This window comes from Jaculus jaculus, chromosome 16 (genome assembly GCF_020740685.1).
Source record: "Jaculus jaculus isolate mJacJac1 chromosome 16, mJacJac1.mat.Y.cur, whole genome shotgun sequence".
Lineage (NCBI taxonomy): Eukaryota > Metazoa > Chordata > Mammalia > Rodentia > Dipodidae > Jaculus > Jaculus jaculus.
In genome coordinates, this window is record NC_059117.1 from 30,874,149 (window position 1) to 30,890,793 (window position 16,645).

Here is a 16,645-nt window from a genome sequence, read left to right on the forward strand (position 1 = left end):
GCCCATTAACGTTGTCAGTGGTGCTCTTAACCCACTACACGAAGCTGCCTTTTTCAGGATCTATGCATGCTTGATTGACAGAAATAACATTGTATTCCAATGCCTACTCTTAAACTTCCACCCATTTTATGAAGTAATAAGTATTTCTTGAGCCAATAAATGGGTAAAACAACTAGAAAATAGAAGTTTTTAAAAGAAATATTAATACTAGAATCACAGACATAAGTGTCCTCCTCTAGACGAAAGGTTTAAAAAATAAGATGACAACTAAACATTTCCCCAATAAAGACACTCACAATTAGAAGATAAAACAACAAAGACTGGGGAGCTTCTAAAGAGTTTGAAAAACTTATGGGAAAAAATAGGTCAACACTGTCAAAGTTAGAAGGAAAAGTAGTAAGACTTTTATTGAAACTAGTGTTTTCCACTGACTTTTAAGAGGATGGTAAGTTGTGAAGCAAATCCCTGTGAAAAGCAATGAACAACTGATACATTCCTGAAGCATGGCAGGGAAGTCCATGCAAGATGAGTCTCCAGCTCCACTCAAAAGCAAAGAAAACATGATTTTTAAAAAAAAGTAAATTAAGACCTTTATATTAGATATGCTATAAAATATCATTTCAATATCTAAAATGCAAACATGAAATGGAATTGAGGTCTACACCACAGTGTGTTCATACTTCAGTATGCACTACTGAGAAAAGCCAGTATTGTTTAGTAACTTAATGGTAATGGTGGAGTCTTTCCACGGTACACTAACAATCCTATGTCCTAGAACTTTCCTGAACATTTGTGAATTCATATACTCAGAAGTTTTAGTCATTGTAGATGTCTATTCTGACATTATGTATGAAAGGAAATACTGTTCTAAGATCTCTGTGCAACAGAAATGAGAATTATGAAACACTTCTCAACCAGATTCAAGTACAAAGAGGAAATGACAGTTTTAAGAATTTATTAGAAATGACATAATGCTTAGAATATAAGCATTTTCAAATGTTTATAGTGGTAGCCTTAGAAGTAAAGTACCCAATTCTATATGCAAATGAGCATCATAGAACTGAATGAAGAACATAGTTCAGGAAAAAAAAAAACAATTGAAAACTATGACTGTAACACAAACTGTATGGAAAATTAAATGTGTAAAATAACAAGTATTTAATAATCAATAGTTTTAACGTGGTAGTTCCACTACACAGTCTCTTACCAGTGTCTGAAATGTAGGCATGAAGCTGTAAAGAATCATCAGAAGGTACATTTGAAAGGTCATCTAAAGACTGGAAAAAAAAAAAATAGGAACACTTTAAAATTTTACAGTTACAAGGTTAAAAAATTGACACCAAAAATGCTCATAGTCTCTTTACAAAAATTTTGTTAGTTGTATTCCCACACCCCCACATACAGTAACACTCTTCATGTACATATAGGGAAAAGCTATGACTATGAAACTCTAGCTGGATTTGGTGACACATTCCTATAATCTTAGTACATGGGATGCTGAGGCATCAGTATCTTGAATTTGAGGCCAGCCTAGCCTACATAGTAAGTCCTTGTGTCAGAATTTTAAAAACACATGAAAGAACTAGGAATCAAAATGATTTAGTAATCAACTTGATATATCACATCATTCCTTCTGTGCTTGTTCACACACTGTAACTTGCTACTTTTCAATTATTTTCAACACATGGCAAGAAAAATAAAATTGGATAAAAATAAACTTCATAGCATTAGAATTTTAAAATGTTAAAATATACACTAACCAGCTTTGTTGTCTCTAACTTAATATGTGTGTAAAGACAGAAATGATTTTATCAGTTAATTTAGATTGCTTAGCTAAAAAATGAGGGTAGGGCTAGACAGATGGCATAATGGTTAAGTGCTTGCCTGTGAAGCCTAAGGACCCCTGTTCGAGGCTTGAGTCCCCAGGACCCATGTTAGCCTGATGCACCAGGGGGCGCACATGTCTGGAGTTCGTTTGCAGTGGCTGGAGGCCCTGAAGCACCCATTCTCTCTCTCTCTATCCTCTTTCTCTCTTTGTCTGTTGCTCTCAAATAAATAAATAAATAAAAATGAACAAAAGAAAATTTTTAAATGAGGGTAATGACACATGTATCATAGTTATATGAAAATTCAATGAAAAGGTATGTAAAATATTATATAAATATATTCATACACACACACAGAAGCGAACATGAGTTGAAAATGAATATTACTATTTTCCTGAAATATCCAGAGCTGACACAGTAAGCCTTGAGCTAAAACTTTTAAACTCCTGGGAAAAAAATGTATTTTTTAACATATTAAGAAAAACACTGAATGTAAAATTTCTCCCTTCCATCTTCTTTTTGAGAACAGGGTCTTGCTGTGTTGTCCAGGATGGCATAAAACTCTTGGGCTCAGGGCTCCTCCTGCCACAGCCCACAGAGTGGTCCTGTGGCACATGCTGCTGTTTGTAGCTAATGATACAATGTCTTGAGGACAATATGCTGCTTTGACCGTGGTTCAGTAAACACAGCTACAATGGCACTGCTAAGATGGTAGAATCGATTTAGCTCCCCTTCTAACTGTCCAATATAGTAAACACTCAACACACTAATTATCTCTACTGGTTATAATTTTGTTGATAATCTTAAGCTATTTTTAAAATATAGACAGTCACTAAAATTTTATACCTATTATAAAAAGGAATCAAGTTGACTCCAACTATGTAAAAGCGTGGATATAAAAGATTTATGAGAACAAAATACTGCAAGTCACTAACCTCAACTGAGACTTTTTGACCTAGAGACTTCTGCTTTGTTACAATGTGACAAAAGGGAGTTCTCTTATTTGAAAAAGCATTTATTTCAGATATGGAAAAATTTTTTTCTAGTGTTTAAACACTTGTAAAAACATCAGAAATGTGAATTCCAGACAATTTTAAACCCAGAAATTTTTTTCCAAATACCTGCAAACTTTATATGATAAACATTGTTGCTAATGCTCAGTGCTCTAAGGCAATTCTTTCTGAGATACCACTTTGGAATATAACAAGTAAATATCACACAAAATTGAGGAAAGCATTTTAAACATAACAATTATCTGGCATAGCCATGTGGCTAGTTTGCTCTGTGTTTTGTTAAGGTTATACCATGCATAATAATAAAGCATTTACTTAATGGGGTTATTTTAGAACTAAGTAGTAGTGTAATTGGTGGTAGAAGAAAACATACCTGCAAATCTATTAGATAAGGTTTAAAAGAACAAGAAAAGCAAGCGGCATGAAAGCAGTCCTTCACCTTTTTTCCTTCCCCATCACCCTCACCCAGAAAAGGTTTGAATTTAATACCTTATATAACACTACTATTTTTTAGACTTCAACATAGAATGCCATTTTTAGCAGTATGTTTTAAAAATCCTTATCATTTTCAATTTCCTAAATAATAATATAATTGCTGTAAAACCCTATGGATGAAAGCATCACTGCAGTAGATTGAATTGTTTCAGTGCAAACTTTATTATGTACAAGTGGACAATTATCCCAACTACTATTAAATTTCTTTTCTAAATGGGAGAAAACATATTCCAGTGCTTTAAACTATTAAATATAGGATCTAAAATAATGAATCCCCTTATAAAATATACTGCAATTATATAGGTGTAGCCTAATTCCATTTCCTAAAATGAAATTTCTGGATGGAGAGATGGCTTAGATGTTAAGGTGCTTGGCTGCAAAGCCAAAGGCCCCAGGTTCAATCTCCCTAGTACCCACGTAAAGTCAGATGTACAAGGTGGCACATGTGTCTGGAGTTCATTTGCAGTGGCTAGAGGTCCTGGCCTACCACTCTCTTTCTCTCTGCCACTTTCTCTCTCTCTCTTGCAAATAAATAAAATAAAAACAATATTTTACAAAAAGTACTTTCTAAGTTGCAGATGCCTATACACAAATACAATACTTTTTAAAAAGCCTACCAATATCTTATAACATAAGTGGACAAGCTGGGGCTTCTACAACATCATTTATTTGCACATGTCAAGGCTTAGCTTTCCATATTATTTTCAATTCACTTTAATAATTAAAGTTTCCATAATAGTACTCACCAAATTTATGCTTCCTGTAGGAGAGCCATTAAAAGATTCTGTAAAGGAGAAATTCAACTTAGTATACAGTGAAAACAAACAAAAAAACTTCAACATATAAAATTACCAAGAATGCAAGCTACATGACCCAAGACAGAAGAGTAACTATGGTACTCTCCCCAGCATTTCACTGGCCTTAAGAATTTGAATGTCTAGTGTCTGAAGGTTTCATTCTCCATGCTTTTTAAAGTAACACACTATTTTTTACTAAGACAATAAAAGGAGACATTTGTGTTTTAGGTCATAAAACATTTCATTTTCAAACACATAATTTAAGTATGACTACTGAGTTAAGATACTATAACAAGAATATTATTCCAAATTTACAACTGAGAAAATGAGGCTTAAAGCAACTAAGGTGCTAAGTACAAATAAAATCCAAACATTCTTTGATACATGAAGTCTGAATTTTACACAGTAGCATGCTGATTGGTCCCAATACCTGCATTTTGAAACAGGTTAGAATAAATGACTCAGTGACTCATCTCTTTCTCTTATTTTGTACAGGAGTTAGAAAAGGTATCATTAAAGAGAGGGAAAAACACATGCAGTATTTTACAGTTTTATTTTGTGGTAGACCCTCAGAATCGTTACTCATCATCTCATTTACTTTTTTCAATAATCCCACTTGCTAACCATGGATACCACTTCAGGATTAGATAACTAACACAAAACAAAAGGAAAATCATCTGATAAATATTTTTGAGTGGCCCACGACAAGAAGACATTCTTTAGGAATTTTAAAACGTCAACAGTTTTATTGCATTAACTAAATGTTCAACATTTTAACTACTAAAACACTGCCATTCATTTATACATTTTAAAATATGTTAAAATTTAAATTTGACTTAAAAATACTTTTTGTCATACTTAAAAGATTCTTTTGGCAAGCAGAATAGACACTGGGATGCACGCACACAAAAACACTCCTGCACCTTACCTCCATCCCCATCATCTGATCCTCTGAAACTAGGATCTTTTAACATGTCAAGCTCAGCTAACATGCGCACATAGAGGGCGTTCTGCCTGAAGGAAGGATAAAACCTTTCATCTCGTAGCATCAGTTCATATACCTTGTTGAAAGAATCACAATTAATACATATTGTTTAACAATTTTCACCAAATAAAGTCACACTAAAGTTGTGTTAGGCTGTGCTGTAATGTATCACAGTGACAAGGTAGATACTGTAAGACAATGTCATGAAAACAGGGGTCTTCTAGCCCTAGTAATAACTAAATTATATTGAAAAGGGACCTCCTACAACAAAAATGACAATATGTCACCTATAATGCTCTAACTGGTTGTGCTTCCTAAGGAAGAAGTACATGTGAAGGCTAATATGAATTTTTGAGGCATGTATAAAAATATATCATCAGCCAGGCATGGTGGTGCACACCTTTAATCCCAGCATTTGGGAGGCAGAGGTAGGAGGATTGCCATGAATTTGAGGCTACCCTGAGAATATACAGTGAATTCCAGATCCACCTGGACTAGAATGAAACTCTACCTCAAAAAAAAAAAAAAAAATCATCAATTCACCAAATTCCAAGACTAAAGCATCAGGATCTTTGGGAAGATTCAAATAAAACAACCCAAAATAAGAAGGGTTTATTATTTTTTTAAATTATTTTTGTTTATTTTTATTTATTTGAAAGCAACAGAGAAAAAGAGAGAAAGAGAGAGAATGGGCACTCTAGGGCCACTGCAAATGAACTCCAGATGCGTGCGCCCCTTTGTGCATCTGGCTAACATGGGTCCTGGGGAACTGAGCCTCGAACCAGGGTCCTTAGGCTTCATAGGCAAGTGCTTAACCGTTAAACCATCTCTCCAGCTCATTTATTATTAATATTATTGACCATTTAAAGAACTAAAAAATTATATTTCTGGAATTATGAGGTGTTTTGTCCCATTTTAGTAATGGTTATACATTTTTAGATGTTTCAGTAACTGTTTAAAAATTACAGACACACAGAAATGTTTTTCTAAAGAAACATACAACATGTAATACCTTTCTTTGAATGTCATCAAAGATTTCAGGAGTTGGATCTTCATGATTCAAAGTATCTGCTAGTTTTGCTACTAGATAGTCATCAACAGTGACTCTTGGAGATGCCTAACCAACAGAGACAGATAAAAAGATAAAAATGCTTGTAGTTTCTAAATACAAGTTATTTATTGTTATAAACAGCAAAACTGACCAAGTCTCACTTTGTTTGGAAAATGGAGATAATACTATATAAGGATATTGAAGATCACTGTTAAGGATTAAGAGAGATTTGTGTTAAGACATACTCATATAACATCTGGCACGCAGGAAACACTATCATTAGCCAATGTTTCTAACACCAGTTCAGTATTCAGCAGCTATGCTGGCTGTGCATACTGTGACTGACACTCAAGAACCCTTTAGGATGGCTGATAAGAGACTGCCATGATCTCACATTTGTTTTTAATAACCAATGCTATAGCAGAGTTCCAATGCAACACAGGAAGGAAAGAAATCTGAAAAAGCAATTTGATTCAAGAGAGCGTATGTTTCAATATACACGTGATAAATGTTAAGAAATATAAAATTTGCAGTTGCCTGTTTATGCAGTATTGAACCGAGGGCATTACTCAAGCTAGGTAAACACTGTGCCACTGAGTTTTATGTCCAGCCCTGTTTCTACTTTCTGTTTTAATACATGGTCAGTCAGTCACTCAGACAGGCTATCCCTGAACTCACTCTGAAGCCCAGGCTAACTTTAAACCTGTGATCTTCCTGCCTGACACTCCCCAGTAACAATGATCACAGGCTCTTATCACCAGACATGACACAACCTGACCTTTCAATTTCAAAAACTGACTTACTAAAAGCCCAGACTTGCTGAAAAGCCCAAAGCATCCAAAGCTTTGGCACATCAACATTTGTATTGGTTCTGAAGGTTGTACAAAAATTCTAACTTTGCCGGGCATGGTGGCGCACGCCTTTAATCCCAGCACTCAGGAGGCAGAGGTAGGAGGAGCGCCATGAGTTCGAGGCCACCCTGAGACTACATACTGAATTCCAGGTCAGCCTGGGCCAGAGTGAGACCCTACCTCGAAAAACAAAACAAAACAAACAAAAAAAAATCTAACTTTTAGAGGAACTATCTAAAAAATTCTTAAATCATTTCCCTATTCTACCCAATAAGATATTTAAGGAACAGAGATGATAAATCAAGAAAGGAGAAAAAGAACAGAGCAGAAATGTGTACGAAAACCACACAACTTCTTATATCCCTTTTCAATTCAGCATATCTTATTAATGACACTAGGCAGTATGGTTGGACCTAAGGGAGGAGTGGAAAGTGCTCCTTTGTTTTGGACAGGGGTAGAAAGCCCCCCAAAACAGGAATGGGGAGATTATGAAGGCAATTGATTTTGTCCAAGGCTTTACCCTGTTACATACACTAAACTGAGTTTTTAGAAAATAAAAAGAAGCAAATTTGAAAATATTTGAGATGTATTTAATGTTTAACTTCAGACTAGGCCTCATTCTTTATCAAGGGTGACCAGTATTTTTAGAGAGCCAACAAACACTTTTTCTCCTAAAAAAGAAAGTATTGCTATGAAATAATGATATACATCTAGTATCATTTTGACAGAAAAATAGGGAAATGTTTTAATAAAAGTATCTACTGATATGTATACTTTACTTTTTATTACATAGATAACAATAACATCAGCAGTGGCATATAGTAGTAATAGGAAAACTTATTCAAATAGTTGCATAAAAAATAGTAACAGCATATGTTCTGTCCATTCATACAGTGACTTACGTCTTTAATGAACGAGGCCGTAGCTTAAAGGAAGTAAGAGCGGGTTCTGGGATTGAGCTCTTGCACCACCAGAATCACATACACAAACACAAGCACACCAAGAGGGAGGAAAGGAAAAGAGGGAAGGAGGAGGGAGGGAAGGGGAGAGAGAAGGAGGGGACAAAGAGACTCCTTTTATAAAAAATCAAGACTGTATGTCCTATAGCCTAATTTTGCTTGTGTGTGAAACTAGATATTGAACTCAGTGCCTTGAGTGATCTAGGCAGTATCACTACAATAAGACTATAAATTCTGTAGGCCATCTTAATTTGTATCCTCAAAATACATTAGTGTAAAAATTTCAAAGGAAGATGTACATACATAAAAGGTATACATATAAAAATAGATACTATGTATAGTTGATTTAAAAAGAACATTCTGAGCTAGAAAGATGGCTCAGCGGCTAAGGCACTTGCTTGCAAACCTGAAGGCCTTTTGGATTCCCCAATACCTACCTAACACCAGCTGCTTAAGTTCTTTAGTAAGAACTTTATAGACAAATTTATCAAAATTCATGTCTTTATTCTAAATATGCAGATAGATAAAGATGGACTTAAATTACTAAAATCTTAGAAATCAAGAATTTCTAGAACTCCATTTTTCAAGCCAAAGAACACAGGTGTTACAGAAAATATATTTTTATAATTGTGATTTGAGAAATTACTTGCTATACTGAAAGAAACATAATTAGTAAAATCTGACAAAAACTTAAAGGGATATAAGTTACCAAACTGTTAGGCCAAATGACATTTTCATTGAAATTTGAGTGAGCAAATTAACCTTATTAAGTTTTAGATAGCAATCAGATAATAGGCATGTTCACCTGTGTTATATGCCCAAGTGATAATTCAGCAGACACATTTTTTGTACAAAAAAGTATTTTATTTATGTATGAGAGAGATCAATGGGCACACCAGGGCCTCTAGGCACTGCAAACCAACTCCAGTCACCTGTGCCACCATGTGCATCTGGCTTATGTGGGTTCTGCAGAAATAAAACCTGGGTCCTTAGGCTTCACAAGCACATGCCTTAACTGCTTAGCCATCTCTCCAGCCCCAACAGACAATGTTTTTAACTGATCTTATTAGATGGGGGGGTGGGGGGGGGACGACACACCTCATTTAGTTGTGCTTTTATATTCTCTTCTCTACCATGATTTTTTTTCTTTTTGCAATTTGGGTTGCACGGTGTATTTTGTTTTTGCACTCCAATTCAATTTTATGTGTATTTCCATTTGAAATTAAAATCACATAGATATTTAGCCTTCTTTATTGGTTTTGTCTAGATAATGCTGGCACTGGTATTATAACCATCCTAATTTATACAGAATTCTGAAGTGTGGCCACAGTTCTCAAACTTTTAAACAAGTTCATTCTTCTATTTGTGTGCAAGTTCATGTGTACACACACACATGAAGCCAGAGGACAACCTCTGGTGTTACTCTTCAGGTGCCATCAACTGTGTGTTTTCTTTTGAGACAGGGTTTCTTGCTGGCCTGGGACTCACCTCAATAGTCTAGACTTCCTGGCCAACAAGCCCAGGGATCCTCCAATATACAAATTACAAGTGTATGCTACCATGTCTGTACTTTTTAAAAATATGGGTTTGGCAAAGGAATGGGAGCAGGGACAGGGAGGAAGAGGGTACCAACATATGATATATCCATATGAAATATGTTGTTAATAAGAACAAAAAAATTTTAAAAACACATGGGTTTGAGAATATAATGCAGGTGTTCATGCTTGTAAGAAAAAAAGTTTACCAGATGAACTATATCCACAGCTCTATTTTGATAAATTTAAAAACTGAAATAATTTCTATCATAATACAAAGCAAAACAAAGGGAGAGTGAAAGGCCACTGAGCCCCAATATGAGGAATTTCAGCTTTAAACACTGATAATGCAGTAACACAGGTGCCATGACAGTTAAGTAACAAGCCTAAGTCACTCATGTTAGCACTCAAGGGAAACAGCAATGGCTAGCAAAGATAGACAATGTATGCTATCAGTACTTTGTATTAACCTAGTAGACCTAATATATAATGGGCCTTAGTATGTGTCATGTATTTTTCTTATGCTTCTTAAAGAGCTGCCCAAAAGTCAAGCCATAGTTATCAAGGATACATAACCTCCCAAATATCCAAGCAAAAATACTTCAGTTAAGCAAACAAACAGAAAAAAAAAAAAAAAAAAGCCTGCTACTGCTGCTGTATGCATCTACATGGATGGAATTCAATAAAACAGTACAAGGAAAGCAAATAGAGTGTATTATATTCTTCCATTTACTAAAGCCAAAAACAGAGCTAACTAATTACATTGTTAGAGAACAAATACTAATGCTAAAAAACATTGGGAAGGCAAGGGAATAACTAGCTTTAGCAGGAAGTAAGAAAGAAAGGAGGAGACTGAAGAGATGGCTCAGTGGTTAAGATGCCTGCCTGCAAATTCTAATGACCCAGGTTCCATTCCCCAGTACCCATGCAAACCTACATGCACAAAGTGGCACATGCATCTGGTGTTTATTTGCAGTAGCCCAAGCCCTGGTGCACCCATTCTCTCTGTCTCTCTTCAGCTGGGCATGGTGGCACACACCTTTAATCCCAGCACTCAGGAAGCTAAGGTAGGAGGATCACTGTGAGTTTGAGGCCAGCCTGAGACAACATAGTGAATTCCAGGTCAGCCTAGGCTAGAGTGAGAGCCTACCTTGAAAAGAAACAAAGAAGGGGGGCACGGGGCACAACAGGTAAGAAGAAGTGAAGACACTACCTGGAAGCTTCATAAGCGCAGCAAGCCATTTAGCTGTTTTTCAGCTGCATGATGTGTAGGGCACTGAAGATTATTCTTAAAACTAATCTTTAAGATGTTTCACAGGGCAAAAAATTCCAACACATGCATTAATGAACAGGTTTCATATTAAATTCATTAAAACTATACCAGTGAGAATTCAAAGGCATTGTAGCATGGCCATTAAAAACTCACAGTTAAGGATGGAGCTCAGGGGTACAGGGTCTGACCTGGAATTCACTATGTAGTCCCATGCTGGCCTCAAACTCAAGCAATCCTCCTACCTCTGCCTCCTGAGTGCTAGGATGAAAGGATTGTGCCACTATACCTGGCTTGATATCGTTAATTTTCTAACAAATATCTTTGATACTAGTATACTATTTCCTTAGAAAATGAGATGAAAATCTCATTTTGTTTTCAGGAGAGTTTAGGAACTATTGGTATTATTTCTTCTTGAAATGTTTGATAGAATCCTCTAGTAAAACTACCTGGTTCTGAGCTTTTCTTTGTGAGATGATTTTTTTTTAGATATTTTATTTTCATTTATTTTATTTATTTATTTATTTATTTAACAGAGAAAGAGAGTGAGAGTGAAAGAATGGGTGTGCCAAGGCCTCCAGCCTCTGCAAACGAACTCCAGATGCGCGTGAACCCTTGTGCACCCGGCTCTGAGAAACCAATCCAAGGTCCTTTGGCTTTGTAAGCAAACGCTTTAACCACTAAGCCATCCCTCCAGCCCAGTGAGATGACTTTTAATTACTAACTCAATTATTCTGCAGAATATTACTGCTTTCTATTTCTTCTTGTGTCAATTTGTTGACTTGATCATTCATCTACATTATCTGATTTGCTGTTACATAGTTGTTTAAAATGCTTGTTTATATTCCTTTACATTTCTGAAGAGCCAGGTGTGAGATCTTATTTACCCATGATTTTGGTAATCTATGTCTATTAGTTTTCTTTAATAGTCTAGCTAAAGGTCTGTTATATTTTTACTTATGAGAGAGAATGGGTGTTTCAAGGCACTGGAGAATGACTATAGCTGCATCTCACATTTATTTTCCAACTAAAATTCTTTCTAGGGTTTCAAGGCATCATGTTGTATACAGTACGTACAATTTTATCTGTCAATATAAAACACAAGTAGGAAACAACTTTCTAGTTTACCTGTGACTTCTTACTGATTCATAGGCCATTTAGAATTATGTTTCTTTCAACTTTTGATAATTTATAAATTCACATATTTTCTTCTGCTGATTTATAATTTGATTTTGTACAGATCAAAGGACCTATAATTTCAATACAAGTATATTATAAATTTCTGAATGGTCTATAAAGCACACTTTTCTGTGAGATAACATGTTCTGCATATATGTTAGATAAAAGTATTTTATATATTATATAGCTATTTCTTCCAAAATTGAAGGAGGTTGGATTGAGGCATACAAGGCTCGGGAAGCTCATGAAAACTTACAAGATTCCAAAAGTTGTAAGATTCAGGAGGCCCCTCCCATGGTTACATAAGCAGGAAACGGATTGTTGATGAAAGACAGACTCTCTTCAGTGGAGGTGGCTAGCCACTGAGCAGGAAGTTAGGGGGTCTAGCTTTCATGAATCATTACCCACACTAGGATGATTTTGTTGTTGTTGGTTGGTTGGCTGGTTGGTTTGGTTTCCCTTGTTTGACATTTTGACTTTTTATTAACAACTTCATCATTATACAAAATAAACCATAATAATTCCCAACCCTTACCCTTATTCTCCCCTTCTCAAATCCACCCTCCTTCAAATCACCTTCCCTTTCAATTAGTGTCCTTTTTAATTTTGATGTTACCATCTTTTCATCCTATTATGAGGGACTTGTGTACATAGTAACAGGCACTGTGATGCCATTGACATCGAGGCATTTTGTGTCTGGAAGATTACATTATAATCAGTACTTCCCTTCCTTAGGCTGCTTCACTCTTTCTGTCATCTCTTCTGCAATGGACCCTGAGCCTTAGAAGGTGTGATAGAGATATATCTCAGTGCTGAACACTCCACTGTAAATTCTTTTCAACATTATGGTGATTTTTGAGTCGTGACATTTTCAGGGAAGTAGTTGCTTTTGAGTAATCACAACTGTGAAAGAGACCTCCTGGGTCATGTTCCTGTAGGTAACCCCAAGAACTCACTGGTTCATCAAGCCAGACATGAGTGGAACTGTTTCTTTGTTCTATCATCAGCATCCTATCTGGAATGAATATATTTGCTCACACCTCCCCAGGAAAAGTCACACAATATTCTTGGTTGTTTTCCATCTAAAAATTTATCAATTACTGAAAATAGGGCATTAAAAAATTTTACTGAAATGCCTCTTCCCTTCAATTTTGTAAACTTTAATTTCATGAATCTGGGAATTTGTTGTTAGGCTCATTTTATCACTCTGATCAGGTGATACTCTATAGAATATTCCTTTTAATAACAATTTTTATCTGAAATTATACTTTGATATTAGTATGGTCCTCCTGGGTCTCTTCTGTTACTTTTGCCTGATTTATCTTTTTTTTTTTTCACTGTTTGCTTTAATTGCTTACTTTCAATCTATTATGCCTTTTAAGTTATGTATAAAGCCATCAATGTTAACTTTATTATTCAGGATTTACATCAAATTCTTCACTTAGGCAATGGGGATAATGATGCACAGGAAGATGTTCCTAAGAGTAAATGATTTCATGTCCCTAAGGCCATCATGCCAGCAGCAGTAATGCACATCTGTGAACCACAACCCCAAGTTATTTATTCTCAATGCTGCTGCCAAAGGAGACAAGAAAACAGTGACTGAGAAACATCCTCACCTTTTCTGATAAATACTGCTCATAGATTCCAACAGCAGCTGCTCTTAAAAGACCTTTGGTCTGGTTAGTCTGCTGTTTTCCATCTCTCTGACGACTTGCTAAAACCTCTAGCTGCTGCTGGGCTGTAACCCGGTATCCTTCCACTGTCATCCAGAAAAAAAGATGTGCTTGACCTCCAGTTTGCTGCATGTAATCTACCAAACAAACCCAGAAGAAAGGATGTCACGCCATTTTCAGTCCATGTTGCTATATAACAAGAACAGTTTCAAATATTTAAAACACTACATTTAAAAAATGTTTAATAAACCTCTGAGGTGAAAGAAATACTTATAATTACAAGCTAGTCCAGCTAAACCACTGTCATGTAGAAAATATGTTTGTTTGCTCATTTTCTTCTTGTTTGTGAGAAAGATCTCACTAAGTAACACCGCTTGGCCAGCAACTCAAAATTCTCCTGCCCAATCTTTCTAGATGCTGGGACTATAAGAATACATCACCATATGCAGCTTAAACATTTTAAATGTAAGTTTTTATGATAAAATCTCTAGTGAATATATTATGCAAGACTTTTTTAAATGTAAACTACCAACATTCAACGTTTATTCTGAACCAATACTAGTCATAAAATGCATTTTTCTAGATATATTAAAATTATGATTAGCACAACAAACCATGTATTTCTTTTATTAATCATAAAAAAACTCAGACTTAGACTAGATAAAACTACTTTTATTATAATATTAACAAAGTAATATATGAGTAAAAGTGGTATAAAAACAGAGACCCTAATTTATAAATGAATAAAAATGATCTAAGTAGACTATATATACATTATGTGTTTCCAATAAAGTGCTTTTATTTTTTGTTTCTTTTGAGACAGGGACACATACAGACCAGGCTAGCCTCAAATTGGCTATGGACCTGAGGATAATCTTAAACTCCTCCAACTTCCTCCTCCCAGTTGCTAGGTCAAGAAAGAACTATTTCTCAATGAATTTAAATTCATACTAGAGCCATCTATAATTTTAAAGTAATACAGCAAGTCCTCATTAGTTATGAAAAGTATTTCTTTCAAAACAAAATAAATATGTATCTCTATAGGTTTTAAAGTAAAATACAGATCTCAAAGAATCTAAGAACAGGTCAAATTTAGAAATTAAAAGTATGGATTAACACCAATCCAGGATTTAATAATACTTGAAATTATTAAAAGTTCAAGGAGTAATGCTTTGTGGTACATGCCTTTAATCCCAGCATTCCAGAGGCAGAGGTAGGGGGATTGATGTGAGTATGAGGCCAGCCTGAGACTACAGAGTGAATTCTAGGTAACCCTGGGGTACAGTTTTGATAAACAAAACCAAAAAAAATTTAAGGAAGATATTAAGAGTTAGGTGCCAGTTCCATATTTGTGATGTATCAGATGTAAATAATTTAGCTCTCAGAAGTCTACTGAAAAATTCCATAGTAAAGGCCTGGAAGGTTAAACTGACTGGAATGTAAAATGAAACAGTCACTGAAAACAACAGTATGGTGTTTCTTCAAAACACTAATAATAAAATTACAGTATGGATCAGTAATTGTGATCCTTAGCATATATACAAAAATATCCAAAAAAATTGCAAAAAGCTATTTATACATATTTACAGTCACTGTAACATTATTCATACTAGCTAAAACATGGAAACAACCTAAGATTCCCTTGATGGATATACAAAGTGCGTGTGTGTGTGTGTGTGTGTACATGCACTAATTGGTGTGTCTGTGTCTATAGATGTGAGAGCCTTAGAAAGGCAGGAAAGTATGACTTGCACTGTAACATGGATGAAATCTAAGAATACCATGTTAAATAATCTAGGTACTTTGAATACAGAATATTGGTTTTATAAGATTAAAAAAAAACAATTTAGGGCTGGAGAAATGGCTTAGCAGTTAAAGCATTTGCCTGCAAAGCCTAAGGACCCAGGTTCAACTCTCCAGGTCCCACATAAGCCAGATACACATGGTGGTGCATGCATCTGGAGTTTGTTTGCATTAGCTAGAGGTCCTGGCATGCCCATTCTCACTTTCCACCTCTCTCTAATAACTAACAAAATAAATAAATAAATGAAAATAAAAATGTCATTAAGAAAATTGAGATACAGCCAGGCGTGGTGGAGTATGTCTTTAATCCCAGTACTTGGGAGACAGAAGTAAGAGGACTGCCATGAGTTCAAGGCAAGCCTGAGACTACAGAGTGAATTCAAGGTCAGCCTGGGCTAGAGTGAGACCCTACCTAGAATAAAACAAAAACAATTTAGATATGGATGGCTTTATCTTAACAATATATTTAATATTACTAAAATGTACATTTGAAAGGATTGAATTTGGGCTGAAGAGATGGCTTAGTGGTTAAGGCACTTGCTTACAAAGCTTAAGGAACCAGGTTCTATTCCCTGCTACCCACATAGAGCCCCATGCACTAGGTAGCACATGTGTCTGAAGTTCATTTATAGTGCTCTGAAGGCTCTGTTGCAACCATTCCCTCTCTCTGACTCCTCCTCTCCCTCTCTCTTTCTCTCTCAAGTCAATCAATCAATAAAATATCAAAAAGGACTGAATTTTGAAATTTTATATTACTTATATTTTTCTATAAGTTAAAATATAAAAAGCTTTAATAGCTATATACTTAAACTTTTACCTACCCATAAAAAATTGTAGTGCAACATTGTCTACCAGAATGCTGTCCAGGGGGACTGTGCAAAGCTTTCCAAAGTTTGCTGCCAGTTTCACAGTATTTATTTCCTACAGATAAAAGCGAGTGCAGGTTAGCATTTCATTCAATCAATCATTAGGGTGAGAATATATAAATATGGGGAAAAATCCAATATTAAATCCAAACAGGACAAAAAGAAAGATGTATCCATTTCCTATATGTTGATGCCCAATAAAATACTCCAGAGAGTGAACAAAATTTTTACTTAAGTAGTTAGTACATATAAAAGTAAGACAAACATCAATTTCTTCCATCTATAAATAAATCTAAATCAGTTTATTTTCAAGTAGTCTATGTTACTATGCACTCCAAA

At 35.3% G+C, this 16,645-nt stretch overlaps 1 protein-coding gene across 5 annotated transcripts in view; it reads right to left on the reverse strand.

The window, feature by feature from the left end:
- Snx13 (sorting nexin 13) overlaps positions 1 to 16,645 on the reverse strand; it is a 140,811-nt gene that overhangs the window by 28,892 nt on the left and 95,274 nt on the right. For all 5 annotated transcript variants that reach the window (XM_004652838.3, XM_045135750.1, XM_004652837.3 and 2 more), the window contains 6 exons: positions 16,262 to 16,361; positions 13,581 to 13,774; positions 6,129 to 6,233; positions 5,060 to 5,192; positions 4,081 to 4,118; positions 1,208 to 1,277 (listed from right to left, as the gene is read on the reverse strand). In XM_004652838.3, coding sequence (XP_004652895.1) covers positions 1,208 to 1,277; positions 4,081 to 4,118; positions 5,060 to 5,192; positions 6,129 to 6,233; positions 13,581 to 13,774; positions 16,262 to 16,361 — 640 coding nt within the window. The remainder of the gene's footprint in view (positions 1 to 1,207; positions 1,278 to 4,080; positions 4,119 to 5,059; positions 5,193 to 6,128; positions 6,234 to 13,580; positions 13,775 to 16,261; positions 16,362 to 16,645) is intronic.